Genomic DNA, 17112 nt, shown 5'->3' with positions numbered 1-17112 from the left:
TCAGCAATGCCTCGGGGCTGTAGGGGCTGGTTTGGGATCTCGTACAGCTTTGGTCCCGATGACCGCTTTCTTCTGAATGTCGACACTGCATCTTTGACCCCCAAGCCGATCTCTCCTGCTTGAAGAAAAAGCGTCCCAAGGCCTGCAGGGAGCCACGTTCCCTCTGGTTTTTTCCGTCGCAGGTTCACGGAGCTCGTACGCACACCCACACGCACACGCGCGCACACACAACGGGGCTCAGACGAGGCAGGTGTTGGAGAGTGGTCAACCCAATCCCCATGTGTACTCCACTGCTGTTATCTTCGAAAGAAAGACGTTGGAATTGGCTAAAAATGTCAACACTGGGCTCTGACTTGGGTTAGCAAGGTTGTCATCAACTAAAGCCCTCCTGGGTCCCCACCCCTCATGCTCCCAACACAGGCATGGTTCCTCTTGGTGTCAGGAGACCTGGCTGGGAGGGTTTGGGCACCAGCATCTATGCAGGGACACGGCCCCGGGTGTGTGCCATCACTGGTTCCTCTCTCCTACAATACCTGGGAATGACTCAGCACAGGTATTTGCTCTCTGAGGGTCTGTTATGAGCTGAATTGTGTCATCCTCCCCCCAATTCATAGTTGAAGTCCTAACCCCAGCACCTCCTAATGTGACCCGATGTGGAAATAGAACGCTTACAGATGTAATTAGTTAAGATGAGGTCATGCCGGGGTGGGTGGGCCCCGGGGACAGATCCTCCCTGAGAGGCTGCAGAGGGACCATGGCCCTGCCGACATCCTGATCTGGGACTGCAAGCCAGCCTCCAGACTCTGAGAGTGGGCGTCTGGGTGAAGCCGCCCATCGCAGGCACTTTGCTGCCACAGCCCTAGGGCCCAGCGCAGGCAACTCTGGGTGCAGCAGCTATACCTCCTTACTGTCACGCGCCCTGTGTTCAAAAATATTCGGTATCCAATCGACCAACTGGCCGATGTGAAAACTGCCGTAGAGGGAGAACTCACCAAGGCCGCTTTGGCCATCACATCGTTATTTTCCAAGTCCTCATTGTTTGCTAAATCCAGTGTCTGAGGAGTGGGGTGAAGGCGTCTGAGGTATACCTACTAAAGACCCTGCCCGGCTCCCCCGCTTCTGTGTAACTTCCCGGAGAAACTTGGTGAGCAAACCAGGATGCAGCTTTCTGCACCACTCAGGAGGAGGTCAGAAGGGAGACGGCACGCACGTGCCTCCATGCATCTCTGTGGCTTCAAGGCTGGGTAACCCATCAGAGATGAGAAGGCCGTCAAGGGGGACAGAGCTTCTGTGCGGAGAGACAGTGGCCAGGTGCTGGGGCTGGAGCCGCCGAGGGCCCCATGCTGACCCTTCGATCCAGAGGATGTACCAGCTTTGCCCATCCCAGGGAGCAGACTTTACAGGAATACGTAAATGCAAAGGTTGCCGTGTGGGGCCCACGCATCTTGGCCTGTGTTTTGAATGTATTGAAAGTAGGCATTTCTTATTTCCGAGGGGTCCCCTGAAAGGGGCACATTCGGGTCCTCCAGCGAGGCAGTTCGCAAGGCTGAGAAGACCCGTGTGCATTTCAGCGCACAGTGGAAAGAGAGAGTAAGAGTTCTACGGAAATTTTAACCACCACGTGGTGGTGGAGGGACCTCCGGTGAAAAATTACCCCCTTTTTTTCCCCCAGATCCAGCAAAGAAATCTCTCCCCCACTCTCCACTTCCCCACCTCTTAAAGACCAGAGTATTCAAATGACACATGCCTTCAGGACAATTCACTTCAATCCTTGCTTAACAAGTGGAGAAACCGAGGCCCAGAGATGGGGGTGGCTGCTCGGGTCTCTGTCCACGGCACGGCTCCCCCTCGCCTCGTGACACAGACATCTCGGTAACCTGTATGTTGCCTCTTAGAAAACCTCATGAATTTATCTGATGTTTAAAAGGAACAACAACAAGACAAGGCTGGACGCGGCCATTCTAACCCTCGTCTACTCAGCGTTAATGGGGGTGATGCCATCCTGATAACAGCATGGTAGGTCCTGGACGTCCTGGGGTTTACTTGAAGGTAAAGGATCCAAGAACTGCCCCAACTCGCGTGAGGCCAGGCAGCCAGCAGCCTTGCCAGGTCTCCCTGCATGTCCCCGAGTCTGCCGAATTCTCCCAGCATGAGGGACGCATCTGTTTACTGGAAACAGGTGACAAGAGCAAACCCCAGTCTGGGAGAAGGAGTCCTAGGGGGCAGCCGGAAAGCCCTCCCGACTTCCGACCTCCACCCCGGAGGCACAGGGCGCTGGCGGGGCGCGGGGGTGGCTTAGCACAGCCGAGCCCCAGAGGGCAGTGGGCCCCTTGCTGCAGGGAGCCCTGCCCGGTGGACGTGTGACTTCTGTGGACCTGGGCAGGCACCGCTAAAGCAAGGAAGCCAGAGGTGCTCGGGTCGGTGCTCTGGGCTCAACCCCAGGGTGCAGAGGTGGGGAATCCTACGGACCCAGCACACCAGCTCGGATGGATTGGGAAGCCACACTCAGTAAAGGGTGGAGGCATGAGTGGGTAGGAGGTGCTGACCTAGAGCAGGACGTGCCCCATCCTAGTGGGTCCAGCTGGAGAATCAGCCTCCCCTGTCCCAGCACGGAGGACCCACCCGAGGGAGCGGCCGCGAGAACCGTGCAGCCCCGTTGGGGGGCAGAAGCCCAGGGTCCCCAGGCCTCCCTGGGCCTGACCGGCCAGCTGATGGGGTGAGCCCATCTTCAATGTATTTTAGGTTCCAAGAAGGATTAAATAAGGAGGTCAATCCAAGACAGACCTTCAAAAGTTGGGGAATTCTGATGTTGTCTTCGGGCTGTCAATGGGCCCCGGGTTCCCGCAGGAGCCTCTCCGGTTGGGGCCTGGTGTGGACTGTACGTCTGTCTGGGTGACGCAAGTGTGGGAGAAGGCAGGGAGTCCGGGCCTGCCAGGGTGTCACCGAGAAACTAGCGACTCTACCAACCTCGGTCCTGCAAGGCCCTTTGAGGGCTTGCTGCTCCAAGGGGCCGTCCCGTGTCCTCAGGGCTGACTCAGAAGCCCCAGTGAGGACCAGAGTCCAGACCTCACCAGGGACTGGTCCCTGAGGGCTACCGGACTGACGGGGGAGCAGCAGAGGCGCTGGGAGCTTAACCGGCCCAGCGGCCCTTGGAGAGGCCAGGCCCAGGCTGGGCTGCCCTCCTGAATGCCCAGGTCAATTCCTTGTGGGCTGGAGATTCCACCTCTCAGCCCCGGTGCCGCGTGTCCTCCATCCCCGGACGAGCTTTCAAGTCAGTGCCACGAGAGTCTCCCCCACGGCGATGCAGGCTTTATGGACAAGGCAAATACATTCCCCTCAGCATGGCAGCCCCTATGATACAATCAGTGGAGTTTGAAGGCTTTTATCAAAATGCAAAACAGACCCCTTTTCCGTCTCCCTCCTCAAAGGAAGGCAACGAGGTTCACGCTCCCTGAGCTGCCTCCCCAGCGTCCTTGTGGTCCATCCCTGTAGTCGCTGTCGTCGTCATCCTCCCCCTCCCCCTCCTCCTCTATCCCCCCCCGGGCCTCTCATCCATCCCTCGCTCTCTGCCCGTCCACCTGTGAGCTGCCGCCCCAGAGCTCAGCGGCCTGTCCCGGGGGCTCCGGGGCTGCAGGCCATTTCATCACCGTTATTTTTACTTAAGTCCAGTGTGGCTCATACTTTGTCCACGAGGTTTGACTTCGGCCCTGAAGGAGGCCAGGGCAGGGGGCTTGGCCACCTTGCCCGGGCCCCACCACCTGCAGGCCTCACTCTCTCTGGAGAGCCCCATCCTTCCCCACGGCAACGCACAGCTCCCATCCCCGCGGACCCTGAGGTGCGCCTTTGAGAACGAAGCAGCCGGGCGTCCTAATACCCGTCCACCCCCACTTGGCAGTGCTCTCCCGGGCCTCCACTGAGTACCGGCTGAAAGGAAGGCTGATAAATTAGTCTAGAGGGAAACAAGGCGGCTTCTACTTGTAAAAGGTCATTGCGACTTTGTTCTGGGTGAGGGTTTATCTCAGCTGCCGCGGGGACAGACAATGCCTTGGGCCTAAATGGCAGAAATCTTAGCTCTGCTCCTGAAATGACTGTGCTGATAAGCCAGAATGGACTTTAGAAAGATCTAAATGGGAAAGGAGTGGATGTAGGTATTTTTCAACATGATTGAACAGGGATGACACAATGGGATGTGCAATTAAACTGGGCATTAGCCCAGAAGGCAAGAACGCAGACTGAAAGCCAGACAAAGGTGCTCCCCGCGGCCCTGCTCAGGGCTGGTGATCCAGGCCCTGCCCTGGCCAGCCAGGCAAGGGGCACGGCTGGGATAGGAGGACAGCAGGACGGGAGCCCAGCATGCCCTGGGCGCTGCTGTGGAGGCTGGTGCCTCTCTTCAAGCCAACTCCCTGGAAACACGGTGGCACGTGTCACAGGCGGACAGGCACACAGGTGAGCAGGGGTCGGCATGCTGACTCCTGTGATGATGACAGGGCATCCTGCCTTAGCATCTTCTCATGCGGAGGAGCAGACACGACCACCAACACCAACGCGCATCCTGTCGGCTGACTTAAAACGTCACCTTTAGGACATTTTCTTCACTGTGCTCTAAGCAATATGAGGACAGGGCGGGACGCCGCCCCAGGACACTGGCTCCGGGGGGTCCCGCGGGGCCGGCTGCCATGCGCCCAGACTGACCTCTCACCTGGAGGGGCCATCCTGTCCTGACCTGGCCTCGATCAGAGCAAACCCAGCCGCATCTCAGTGCCCAGCAGGGCCCCAGAGAGTGGAGGGAGCCCTACGCCAGCCCCGAGCAGAGCAGGAGAGGGTGGACTGCCTGGGGACCCTCCGGCAGCTGCTGCCCCTGGATGCGTGGTGAGTGGCTGCATCACCCTGGTTTCTGGCTGAGGCCGAGGTGGCCTGTGACACGCTGAGAGCGTTCCTAACCTGGAGATGACCAGCCCACAGACATTCCCAACTCTAGAGAACCTTTGATAAGCAGGTCTGGCTGGGAGGTCCACGCCCTTGTCCCGTGACCCAGGGAGACCTTTTATGGCCTGCGAGGCCTGGGGTGCTCATCTGACCCAGCAGGGAGGGAGACCCAGGGAGGGGGTGGACGATGGGCCAGCCAAGGCCGTGCTGGGGGTCCCCGGGGAGCCTCCTGGCCAGTAGCTGCCGGCTCTCAGGAGGGGCCACCCTCCCGACCTGTCCTGCTCTCTGCGAGGCCGCTGCTGCGAAAGTACTTGAAATAATCTTTCCGTGTATATGAGCGACACTGCAGATGCCTCAGTCTTAGCAGGTGGGTCCCACCACTTGCTTCCTGCCTGGGGAAGGCGGGGTCAGCCCAGAGAGGGCCGGCCAGAGGCAGCCCAGACCAAACCTGAGAGCTACCCCTGCTCGGCCGGCGGTATGGGTGCGGACAGAGGAGGCTGAGGGGTACGTCTGAGCCACTCCACACCTTACTGGTCCCCATTTCCCTGGAGGAGCTGGGGCCTGGGCCATCACCCACTGGACAGGGTGGTGGGGGTGGAACGCCCACGTGGGCTGGGGGCTGCTCTAACTGCTGGCGGCTGGCGCACGGGGCCAGTGCGGGTGGCCCAGTCTCCGTTCTCAGCATGTGCTGGCTGCGTGAACTACAGGGGTAAGCGGCAAGGCAGAAGGATGCCGCCTGGGGGTCCCCTGTCTGGTCCCTCGCCCCTGTGCCAACTTACCATGTGACCCTGTGGGGCCCCCTTCCCTTTCTAGGACTCGGGGTTCCCACCTGCACAGTGAGGGGGAGAAATGGTGATGCCCCAAGTAACCTCCAGGCGTGACACAGACGATCGGTGCCCGGGAAGCACCCCCCCCCAACCTTGACCATCAGGCCATGCCCTTGGGAGGGGCGTCAGGCCACTGGTCAGTCTCCAGCGGGCTCCCCTCCGGAGGACAGCAGTGCCAGTGGCCAGCTGTCGGGGTGCGGGTGGGATCGCTCCGGGGCCCCTTCCCGGCCTCACCTGCCGCCCAGAGCTCCATCAGGAGGACAGTGGGGCCGCCGGGCTGCTCCTGGCTCCCGGGTTGGGGGCAGCGGCGGAGGGGTGCAGGGGCGGGAGCAGGGAAGTCCACGGTAAGCCCCTTTCTTGGGGCTCCCACCCGGGGATGGAGACCTCCCAGTGGCCCCTCTTCCACTGCTAAATAGAATGCAGATTCCTGGGGACCCCTGTCAGGAATTCTAATCCACTAGGTAAGGGTGGGGCCCTGAATCTGCATTTTGAAAGTGACTGGGGGTCCTCAGCACCATTGTTGGAGAACCGCAGCTCCATGGGACCCAAGCCTGAGGTGAGCAGGTGGAAAAGATTTCCTTTTAGATTCCTGGACTTTGTGCCTTGCAGGCTGACGGCCTGGGGTGGGGACCCCATGGTTCCTGCCCGAACACGTCTCCCCCCCGCCAGCCAGGCCTCAGGCGCCCTGGGACCAGCTCAGGATCCTGGCTCCAGAGAGGCTGATGGCTGTCTCTGAGGTCCAGAGAATTCCACAGCGGGTCACCCGAGGGGTGGACACTAATGCCTGCCAGGCCCTGCTGCGGTCCATCGGGCTGGGATTTGGGATCTACTTACAGACAGAATGAGGACCACGGAGTAGAAAGCGCCTTGCGTGGCCAGCGTGTGCACACAGCAGGGGCCTAACGAACGCCAGGCCTTCCCCTCTCGCCCACGCTTTTGGGCCACAGAGCAGCTGCCCGGTCAGCCTGCCCCAGCCTTGCCAATCCTGCTCAGCACAGGGATCCAGGTGCCCTTGTCATCGTCCCTGAACGTGTGATCCCCATTTCCCTTAAAGAAAAAGGAGGCGGGAGGGCAGGAAGAGGTGACAGAGCACCCCATTCTCGCCGGCTTTCTGGGAGCCAGTGGGATAGGCTGAGCCCAGGTCCCCTGGGGGGGGCTGAGCTGCCACCTGGAGGAGAAACCATCTTGCCCTCTTTCCACCTTCCCACTCGCTCCCTTCTGACAGCCCCAAGGCTATTTCCACGTCTCTGGTTCACAAGCAGCCTGTTCCAGGGTAAGGGCGGGCTTGTTGTCACTGGTGTGAGTGTGTGTGTGTGTGTGTGATACAGATGGTAAAATACCATTTAAGAAGTTGGTATTCATGGACGTCTCTCGAATATGAAAAGAAAATATTTATTTCCTTTTTCGCTTGTGAATCAGAATGCTCTATTTAAAGAAAGTACCCTCTGCTGGACTGTGGCTGAGTTATTACCCCTTAAGGAAATGAAGAACTACCAGGGAGGTATTCTTAGTCATTCTCTGTCCTTTTTCCGAAAATTCCTTATATACCCGTGCCTCGGAGCTGGGCCTAAGATAGTGCAGGATTTCACGGCATTCTTGGGCTAAAAACGTCTGGACCTGATGTCATGGTGCTTGGGAGAGATGGCAGAGGGTCTGCGCTGGGAGCGGTTCCCGAGGAAACGAGATGGCGTGGGTTTCTGTGTCCCCAGCCGCACTGCACAGGCGCACCCAGGCCGCCTCCCACTCTGCCCTGTTCCCACAGGGCAGCCTCTCTCGTCGAATCCGGGGTTCCTGTTTGACAGCCTGGGAAGAGGTCCCCAAACCTGTTATCATCCAGGTGTTTCCACGGGGAGTGAACACTCACTGGGCGGCAGCTTACGACTTTGGACGCTTTCTGAATACACGTTACGCCTCCTAAACGCATTCAGAAAATCATTCCGGGGGACAAAAAGGCCCTGCCATGTTTCTAGGTCTAAAATAAAATTCCAGACCACGCAGAAGGAGAGTCAGTGTCAGGGGTGAACTAGCCAGCTGGGCAGAGGAGGGCAAAGTAAAGGGAGACTCCGGGCTCCTGTGTCCCTGGGGGGGCGGGATGCTGCCGGGATGGTCCCAGTGTGTATCCTGGTGCCACGGAGAGAAAGGACAGAAAAGCCTGGGGACTGAGAATACCAAGCCCTGTGAGTAAGGCAGTCAGACCAGCAAGAGGCCCAGCCTTTACAGAGGAGACCGGTCCTGGCCCCCTTCCCCAGCAGGCTTTCCCGCACGGCTGGAATTCCAAGAGTAAACACAGCAAGATGGTCTAAGACCCAAATACAAAGAAGCAAAGAAGCATGCCTCCGGGCCGTGGCCGCGAGAGCACTTGAGGCGCCGGCTTCAGGGTGAAGAATGCACGGAAGAGGCTGAAGTGTGATCCTTGCACCAGGATGAACGTGGAAGAGAGAGGGTAGGAAGTGTGCTCGTGTGTGTGTGCAGCACGGAGCACGGCCACCTGTGCTCGGGCCGCAGGGGTGGCTCTGGGACAAGCCGTTCCCTGCAGTAGCATCGTCTGCTGAGTATCTGGATGCCCCCAGCGACCCAACCCAAATCATCCCCCTTGCCTCCCGGGGCCCCTGGCGCAGATGCTGGAGGTCCGGAAGGATTCCCCCCTTCTCTTTCTTTCCGGACTGGCTATTCTCACCCCCACGGCACATTCTAATTTCCTAGAAGTTTTCACAAACCCAGTGCTCAGGGAGGTTTCTTGGGACTTTTGGTTCAAAACCAGGACAGTCCTGGGCAAAACAGACACGGCTAGTCCCTCATCTGGCCAAAGCCTGGCATCTCTTGGGTGAGGTCTGGGCACCTGTTTTTCTGATGCTCCAGGTGATTCCGTGTGAGGCCCTCGGATGGAGACCTCTGCTCTCAGGTCTCAGACACCCGGGAAACGTCTGAAGGGCAGTCCTGACCTTCAAGTACCAGCTGTCACATTTTGCTCTGCAAACTTAGCAGACGCTGTCTAGAGACAGGGCTTGCCCCTCCTCCCAGGCTGCGTGACCCTCCTCTCGGGGTCACCTGGAGCAGTGGGGGGCTACTGAGCCCAGCTTTCCTCTCTCACCGTCCTGGGGCCACAGGTCCATCTACGGGGGTGGGCTGGGGCTGAAAGAGCCGGGGATTCTGTGGCTGTCGGCAGTTCAGGGCCACAGAGGAGGTGCCCGCCGGCTGGACACCAGCTCTGCTTCCACGGGGCTGCTGGCGAATGACATGCCTGCGGGTGCCGACCAGCCGCCGCTGTTGCTGTTCCTCCTGGAGTTTGAGCACCTCCTTCCTGAGCCTTGGGGAACGGCCAGGCCTGGCCGTAGGGGCGCTGGCTGCCTCAGCCCTTTTGAGGCCGGACGGGCGCCCACAGCGCCAGGAGGGCAGTGCAGGGGGCAGGGCGCTGGGAAGCTCAGGCTTCTGGGGCTACCAGGTGCATCCAGGATCTTTCAGGTGACAAGTCCAGCACATGTGTCTGTCTCCAGGTGGACGGGATTTCTCGTTTGGTCCTTATGCGGCAGGGACTAGAGAGAATTGAAGCCCATTCCCAAGAGCCTCGGGAACTCTGTCCCGGGGGTAGGTGGGTGCTTGGTTATAACAGGAGTCACTGCTGCCTGAGCCCAGGCTTTGATGGCCTTGGGGGCAGGGAGCCCCGGGGTGTTGGTGAATCGTGTTCACATTCAGGCGTGTGGTAATCAGTTTAGCAGGAAAGAGGACGGGGTCCTTGAGGCCAGAGCATGAGGGTGCAAATGCAGGAGAAGAAAGAAGTGGAGGCCCGTTCCCCACGGAGACCTGGGGCTCAGATTGCGGACGGCGCTGAGGTGCCCACGTGACTCCCGGCCAGGCTGGGGCAGGTGCCAGGGCGCAGAGGCCAGCCCCACCAGGAACTCCTGCCCCTCCCCGTGTCGCACTGTATTTGGCCTCAGCCAATCTTACACTAATAGCAATGTCTCAGAATCTGAGCGTGCACGGCTGGGTAGCAGCTTTTGCCTGGAACATCCCCTGCCCTAGCATCTCTGGATGTGCTGGCAGCCCGTGGTCCTCGGGGGTGGCCGGTTGGTCCTGGCCCTCGCCAAAGCCATCCAGGGGGACCCCTGGACCCCAGAGGAGCTGGCTTGGGGGCCGTGTGATGGTAGCACCCGAGGGACAGGGCATCCTGAGGCCTTGGGGCAATTTCCCCTGTGACCCTGGAGCTTCCCACAGGCCCTGGCCCAGACACGGCCATTTGTTGATTGAGCAAATGAACATGTATATTAATATTCAGGAACCACAGCCAAGGGGATGAGGTAATCCACTCAAGTAAATTCTTTAGATAATTGAAACCCCATCAATTCACGTTAACGTTTTCCACCAGCTCCTTAAACAGAGGCAGACGCATTTTTTTTCGACAGATGATGCTTGAGTGCCAGCTACAGGCTGGGCAAAGCTCTGGGCACCGGAGAGCCTGCCTTTCTGGGGGAGACAAGTGCTGCACCAAGAAAGAAGCAGAACCGGGTGCTTGTGGTGTGAAAACCACTCCTGCCACCTCCCCGTGGAGACCTGCACGGCCTGCCCCAGCCCGGCTGCACAGCTGCAGGGCCCTGCCTCGGGGGCAGGTGGCACCTCTGAGGAGAGGGCTCCACAGCCTGGCTCCCTCTGGGCTGTCACTCGAAGCCACCTCTTAATTAGCAAAATAAACAGCACGATGATAAATGTCATGATTTACTCAACAAATGATCAAAATCATTGTTTTTCAGACCCCAGGGCAATAAAATGCAAATCACTGGGTGATTTATTCTGGGCAGGGTGAGTGGTGGCTGCCTCAGCGGGCAGGCTGTGTCTGGGGGGAGGGGTCCGGGAGTTCGAGCATCCTCCTGGGCACGAGGACAGACGACCTCCCTTCGAGATGGATCCCATGGGGGCCGTTTCCACACACCCCACGCTCCCATCTGCGTCCAAGGATGCGGCTGCCAGGTCCGGGTAGCTCGCAGAGCCCATCTGTGCTTTCTTCCAAAATGACAGGGAGTCACTTCCTGGTGTCCCCCAAAGCACCCGGTGGGAGTGGGGGAAGGTTTAGAGTCATTGAATGTCCCTGACGCCCACATGGGGAGGAAAGCAGATGAACAGTGGGGGGAGGGTGCCAGCCGCGGGGCGCACACGCACCTTCCAATTTTGCTCAAGTAAAATTCCTACATGAAACAAGGCTGCTCCTGCCACCTTGACCCTGAAGATGCCAGGTCACTCATGCCGCCCCAGCAGGGACAGAGGCACCGTGTCACCGGAAACCGTGTGCGCCACAAAAAGAGAAAAGGAGATGGGACCCTTGGATTTTAGTTCAATGGAATGGTCCACGATAGGAATTCTGTTCTCTGAGTGGAAAGAAAATTGTTTGCATGGTGTACCAAAAGGAGGGTAGGAATAATCGGTTTGACCTTGATTTTGAGCCCGTCCTCCAAGGGACACCCGCCCTGTGTCTGCGAGGGGCTGTCTCTGGACCCCTCTCTCCTGCTGGACCCCAGCACCAGACCTCACAGGGGCAACCACACTCCGAGCCCGGTCAGGCCACAAAACGCTCCCACCACCCCCCGCCCCTCGGGGATCCAGATCCAGCCGGGCTCTTCCGCAGAGTTCCTTTGCCACCGCCGCTAGAATGTCATTACCTGTTCTTTCTTCTTCAGGAACTAAATGCCATGTAAATTGTAGTAAATCCAAATCAACCTGATTTACGAAGCTTAAGCACCAGCATGAGATTGAACATTGACACACACGCGATTCGGGACCGGACTGTAGGCCTTTGGGTGTTGTCCCTGGGACCTGCCTCTGACGGTCCTGCGTCTGCCCTGGCCTCCTTGGCTGTGACACTTAGGCCCTGACATTTTCCTAGTGATTGTCCTGGTCACCAGGCCTGCTCTGGGCTGAGCTGACCGCAGGCCCGGGGAGAGCGTCCCAGCAGGAGCATGAGGACGTGGTCAGCTGCCTCACTTCGGGACTCCGGGGCTCGCTGGAGGCCCTTCTGCCATCCGGAGCCGCAGAAAGGTCCAGGCTCTGGAGGCTGGGCTTTCCGCTCCTAATCTCGAGCCCTGTTTGCAGCAGAGCAAAGGCGAGGACCACGCCTGCCCTTGAAGGGGCAGCAGCCGGCCACTCCTCTGGCCCAGACGCTGTCACACTCGAGCAGGGCACAGAAACAAAGTGAAACATCGGTGGCCTGTTTCAGGATGCGAGTGAAGCTCTTTGATTTCCACCCCAGAGACCCACGGTGCTAGAAAGAAACCACCTCGACCTTATGATTTATTTCAAGCAAAAGCGGGTTCGCCCTGATTTTCGGGGTGCCTGCTTCGTCCTACCCCTCCTTCCAGCCCGATTCTGCCCTTGGGGCTCGACCACGATGACGGTGACACAAACAGCTGCTCACAACCGCATTGGACGGGACGGGACAGGAGGCCGCGAGGCCCAGAGCAGGCGGTCAGGGCCCGGACCCGCCGAGGAAACGAAGTCAGATCCCGCCGGTGCGTCTGGAACTCTACGTGAGGACGTGGACTCGGCTGGCTCCGGGGGGAGGTGGCGGTCAGGTCACGGCCCCGGAATCAAGGCGCTGTCGGGGGAGGTGCCGTGGAGGGGAGCGTTCCCGCACGTACACGGAGGACAAACGATATCGCAAAGTCAACAGGCACCACCGGGCAGATAACAGCCACGGCCCGTACCAGGCCCGGCACCCAGGGCGGCGGCGATACGGGCTGTTTCTTTAAAAATAGAGCAAACAGAGGCCTGCATCAGAGCAGACAAGAACCAGGTTGCCTCAAGGTCATCCATCGCACTACCCGTAGGGTCCGTTTACCCTGCAGCATCTGAAGGCGCCTCCTAATTCAATAGTCCAGGCCTTTCCGAGCACGCGACACAACACCCCTAAATTCCTTCCAAACAGCCAGGCGGGAAGGACGGGACAGGCCGTCTGCAAAAAGCCACTGAACAGCCCAAACCACTTACCTGTCACGTTGTCTGAAGATGCTCTCCTCGGCCCAGCGAGGGCCACCCTGTGGGTCTCCAAAGAGCACACGACCTGCCTCCAGGAGGGCCGCACCTCCCAACTCCTCACCTCCCACCTCACCTTGCTCCCACCTGGCCGGCCGTTTCTGCAGGTGACCCGACCTTGAGAGGCACACACGGCGTCGGGCGCCTGGGGACAGCAGGGGACGGGCCGACCTGCACGGTCCAGCTGGCCAAGCTGCGGCCTCCCCCACTCTGGGCTGTTGTGAATTCTGGCTGGCCTGCTCTTCCGTCCATCTGGTCAACCCACTACCCCTCTAAACCTTCAAAGTCTACAGAGCTCAGGCTGTCAGCTGGCACCCGGTAGGGGGCTTCTGTGTCCCCTGATGTCTACACTCCATGTGCTACCACAAGCCACACTCCACCAGCTTGCTGGAGAGTGAGGGTGTCCTGCGTTCGAGGCACCCCCGTGTCCTTGTGAAGGGCATGGCGGTCTCAGGTCTGCGGCCACTGCCACCAGCACATGCACCAACTCAGGCAGCCTCTTTGACCTTTACGGAGGGTTTCCAAAGCTGACGGGCCCGGGGGAGATGCTCAAGGGCTGCGGGGGGTCCAGGAGCTTCCCAGGGGTTAGGAAGAGGCCACGTACATCTCTAGGGAGCAGTGGAGGCTCCAAGGCAGCCTTCCAAGCTGTAAAGACTCACGAGAAGGGAAAGACAGATCCAAGTTCGCCCCTTGCTGTACACAGAACGCCGAGACGCACAGTTTGGGAACTTCTCCAAAGCCACGGAGCAGCTGCGGGGAGTCGGCTCCCCTGACCCCCGCTGCCCTGGTCCGCTGTAGGGGACACGGCTGCCGGCCGTACAAGGCCCTCTTCCCTCCTTGGACAGCGCACCCCTTCCTAGAACTGACCTCCATCCAAGCACTTTGGGAAGTTGTGAAACGCCCAGAAGGAATCTGGGCTGGCATATTTGCATTTTCCGTCCAGGCAGGGTCCCTGCCAAAAATACCACCGAACATTGGCCCTGTGGAGCCAGCAGAAAGGCTACGACCAGAGGGGAGAGCGCTTCTGTGGGGCCCACGGTCCTTCTGAGACCACCTTGAAAGCCCCCCCCACTGGGGCCCAGCGACGCTCGTGGCCCGAGCAGGATACCTCCAGAGGGAGGGCCGCCTTTGGGGGTGTCAGCGGCCGCCCCCCACCTAAGCGGCCTCCCTCTCCTGACCGCACACGGGCTCCAGGACCCTCGAGCCAGGCCCAGGTCGTCGGGGAAATGTTAACCACAAGGTGCGCCTCTCTGCCCCCGCTCATCTGAGCAGTGAGGGCTGCTCTTAGGGAGCCAGCTGACCCGGGCAGCCCGGCAGGAGGCCCTTGGCATGGACGTGCCTGGGGCATCTGTGGCAGCGCGGCCACCAGGCACGTTTTACCAGCTGCCCCTGGCTGCTCCTGCCAGGAGGTGGGCCCCCCATCTGAGGGGCTTTCCCGGGAGCAGAGACTCCTGTGCTGGGAGAGGCCATCCATCTCTGAGGTCCTGCCGAGATTGCAGCCTTAGCACCTAAGATCCAGACGGGAAGCTCGGGGGGTTTAAGACATGAGCTCATTAAAGACACATTTCCGGGAAGAGAGCGGGCACAGCGGACGGGGGCTGCCAGGCAGCTACGAGGCCCTCTGGTGTTTTCGGAGTCGCGTCATGCAAGCCGCAGGATAAAATAAGCCTGGGAAATGTGACATTCGAATGCTCTCTCCTACCCAGCCTCCTGCCCCCGGCGGCTCAGCTCACCCGGCTTTATAAATAGATGGAGCACGAGATAAATGGCCGCGATCAATCACCCTGCACGACAGAGCTCACCTCCCAGCCGAAGTCCACCTCCTTCAGTGCGGCCCGGGGCGCCGCCACGTACGGGCCAAACCGCTCCCCGACCTCTACCTTCTTCTTGGCCCAGATCCCCAGGCCGGCCCCGGGGACAGAGGACTCGCGGAGCTCGAAGTCCGGTGGGATGGGGATGTCCTCAGGAATGTAGACGGGGGCCTCGTAGGGCGAGCCTTCCTTGGGGGTGAAGTCCTCGCTGGTGGGGAAAGGGGACGGCGGCCCCATGGGGATGGGGGACATGATGCTGTCCTCAGTCTCGTCCTCGGCGCTCTCGCCAGCCAGCAGGTCGGGGTCCGGCCCGTACATGTTATTTACAATGTCGCCGTCACCTGGAGGAGACAAGGCAGCGTCAGGCTCTGCAGCTCGGCTTCCCAGGGCTCAAGGCTCGGGGACCACCTGGGACATGGGACAGAACAGAACCAAGGGCGCCAGAGGCCCAAGGGGTCGCCCGGCCGCCACCCCTGCCTGGGAGGCACGGCCTCTGCTAGGGGCTCCCAGGGGACTGTTCCAGCAGCGTCTTGGGGAGCAACGCAGACCCCTGGGGGGCTCCCCGAGGCCCCGGTGGCAGCCCGAGGACACGCTGGCCCTTTCTGCGTTAGGACAGGAGGGAAGCAGGTGCCCACACTCCACAGGTCGGGGGCGGGGTGGGGGAAGCCGACACACCAGACACTCAACCCGGGGCTGATGGCGAGGCATTCCTTCTGGAACCACTTTGCGTCTGCAGCCTTGGACATTAGGGAACGGGGGCAAGTCCCAAGTTCTTGGGGGGGACTCAGAACTGGGGTGACTGTGAGATTTACCCCAATACCTGGGCTGCTCTGGGCAGCTCAGTGGGGCCGGCTGGGCCCTGGGGAGAGCTCCTGGAAGTTCCCGATGATCTCATGGCAGGTTAGGACAGAGAGCTGCTGAGGTCATGAGTATGGGACCCATGGGGTGGCAGGTCATGGGACTGAGCAAAAGGGTCCCCAGCTTGTCTGTCTGCTGTGGGCCTTTCTTCGGGGTCCAGCCCAAGAGGCAGTTGGTGCCAAAACAGTGCCACCTAGAAGTTCACCCGAGGGTGGCCCGAGGCACAGAAAAGATAATAAAGAGTGGGCGGAGGAGAGACAGGGCAAGCAAGCAGGTCCAACAGCCAGGAAATCAGCTTCACTCCTCGGTATCGACCCGAGAGTGGAAAACAGGGAGGCCGATGGGTGAGGATTCCCAGTAGCGTCAACCCACAGCCCCTCAAGGGAGGAGCAACCCAAGTGTCCATCAACAGATGAGGGGATCAACGCGTGTGGCCCGTCCACACAAGAGAATATTTATAATATAGAAACGAGAAAAGGATCACTGACAGAGGCTGCAGCACGGCGAGCCTTGCAAACAACCCTCAGAGTGAAGGAGGCCGAGCACAAAAGGCCACATGTCCTACGACTTCATTTATGTGAAACGTCCGGAGAAAGCAAATCCACAGAGACAGAATCCATGTTGGGGGGGAAACCGAGAGTGACCGACTGACTGGCACGTGGTCTCCTCTGGGGGAAGATGTCCTGGAACCAGATGGAGGGGGCGACTGCACACCCTGGTGACTGTGCCCCGGGTCCCTGAACTGTGCACTTGCTGTGAGTCTCACTCAATAAAATTAAAGTCAGAGGAGAGGGGAGGCCGGGGGTGGGAGGTGCGGGCGGATTGCTTGTGGCTCGGAGCCCGCTGGCCTCTGATCTAGATGCTTCTGCCCAAGCCCCTCCTTCTGGGACTTGAAAACCTTAGAAAGTGACCCAAACGCTGTGGTCACTTTGGCCCTCGTCTCACGGCCCCCTCCCTACTCCTGAAAGGGTCGTCTCCAGGGAGATGGGAACTTTTCAGCACGAGTAGACGACCTCAGATCCAAAGGAGGAGTAACAAAATGTTTACTTTCAAAAGAAACCAAAGTCTTAAAAAAAGGGGGGGGAGATAACACTTATTTAATTTAGCAGTATTCACAGAAGTAATTATTATGTTTTATGTGGCCAACGGTTCCTTTTTAATTGACTCATAGGATCCTTTCAAAAATGCAACAACAGAACGGCAGCTGCTGCTCCCCCATCCTGGGGACCTGAGGCTGTTTAGGTTTGAAAGAACACCCCGACCCTTCCTGGGGCTGCGCGCGCACCAAGGTGTATTGCGGGGATAATTAACATGCCACCTTATCATGTGACCTGGTGACTGCACAGAGCTCCCAGCAGACTCAGGTAGGACCCCCCAGCGCGCTCCCTGACCCCTCCAGGGTCTGATGCCTTTGCTTCTGGGCCGGTGAGGAGTCCAGCTCTGTTCGTGTGAGGGCGCTGGGCAGAGAGCGGGGGCGTGTCCCCGTCCCATGCATATCCATCTCAGGGCTCTTTTTGTTTTTCTGGGTTGTTTTTTGTTTTGTCGTGTTTTGTTTTCTTTCTGTTTGAATTCGACTTCCCAAAACTCGTCACCTTCTGGAGGAAAATCAACACTTGAAGGGCACGTTTGATTTACTGGCCAAGCAAACAGCTTAGGAGAGAAAGGTGGTGTTT

At 59.3% G+C, this 17112-nt stretch overlaps 1 protein-coding gene across 1 annotated transcript in view; it reads right to left on the bottom strand.

Annotated features, from left to right (window-relative positions):
• The window catches only part of PRDM16 (PR/SET domain 16), a 329763-nt gene that overhangs the window by 205806 nt on the left and 106845 nt on the right, over positions 1 to 17112 (bottom strand). The window contains exon 2 of the mRNA XM_007448950.1: positions 14573 to 14922. Within this exon, the coding sequence (XP_007449012.1) occupies positions 14573 to 14922 (350 nt within the window). The remainder of the gene's footprint in view (positions 1 to 14572; positions 14923 to 17112) is intronic.

The sequence above is a fragment of the Lipotes vexillifer genome, unplaced genomic scaffold, assembly GCF_000442215.2.
Source record: "Lipotes vexillifer unplaced genomic scaffold, Lipotes_vexillifer_v1.1 scaffold835, whole genome shotgun sequence".
NCBI lineage: Eukaryota > Metazoa > Chordata > Mammalia > Artiodactyla > Lipotidae > Lipotes > Lipotes vexillifer.
The sequence above is the reverse complement of the archived record's forward strand: the minus strand, read 5'-3'. Positions and strand labels throughout refer to the sequence as shown.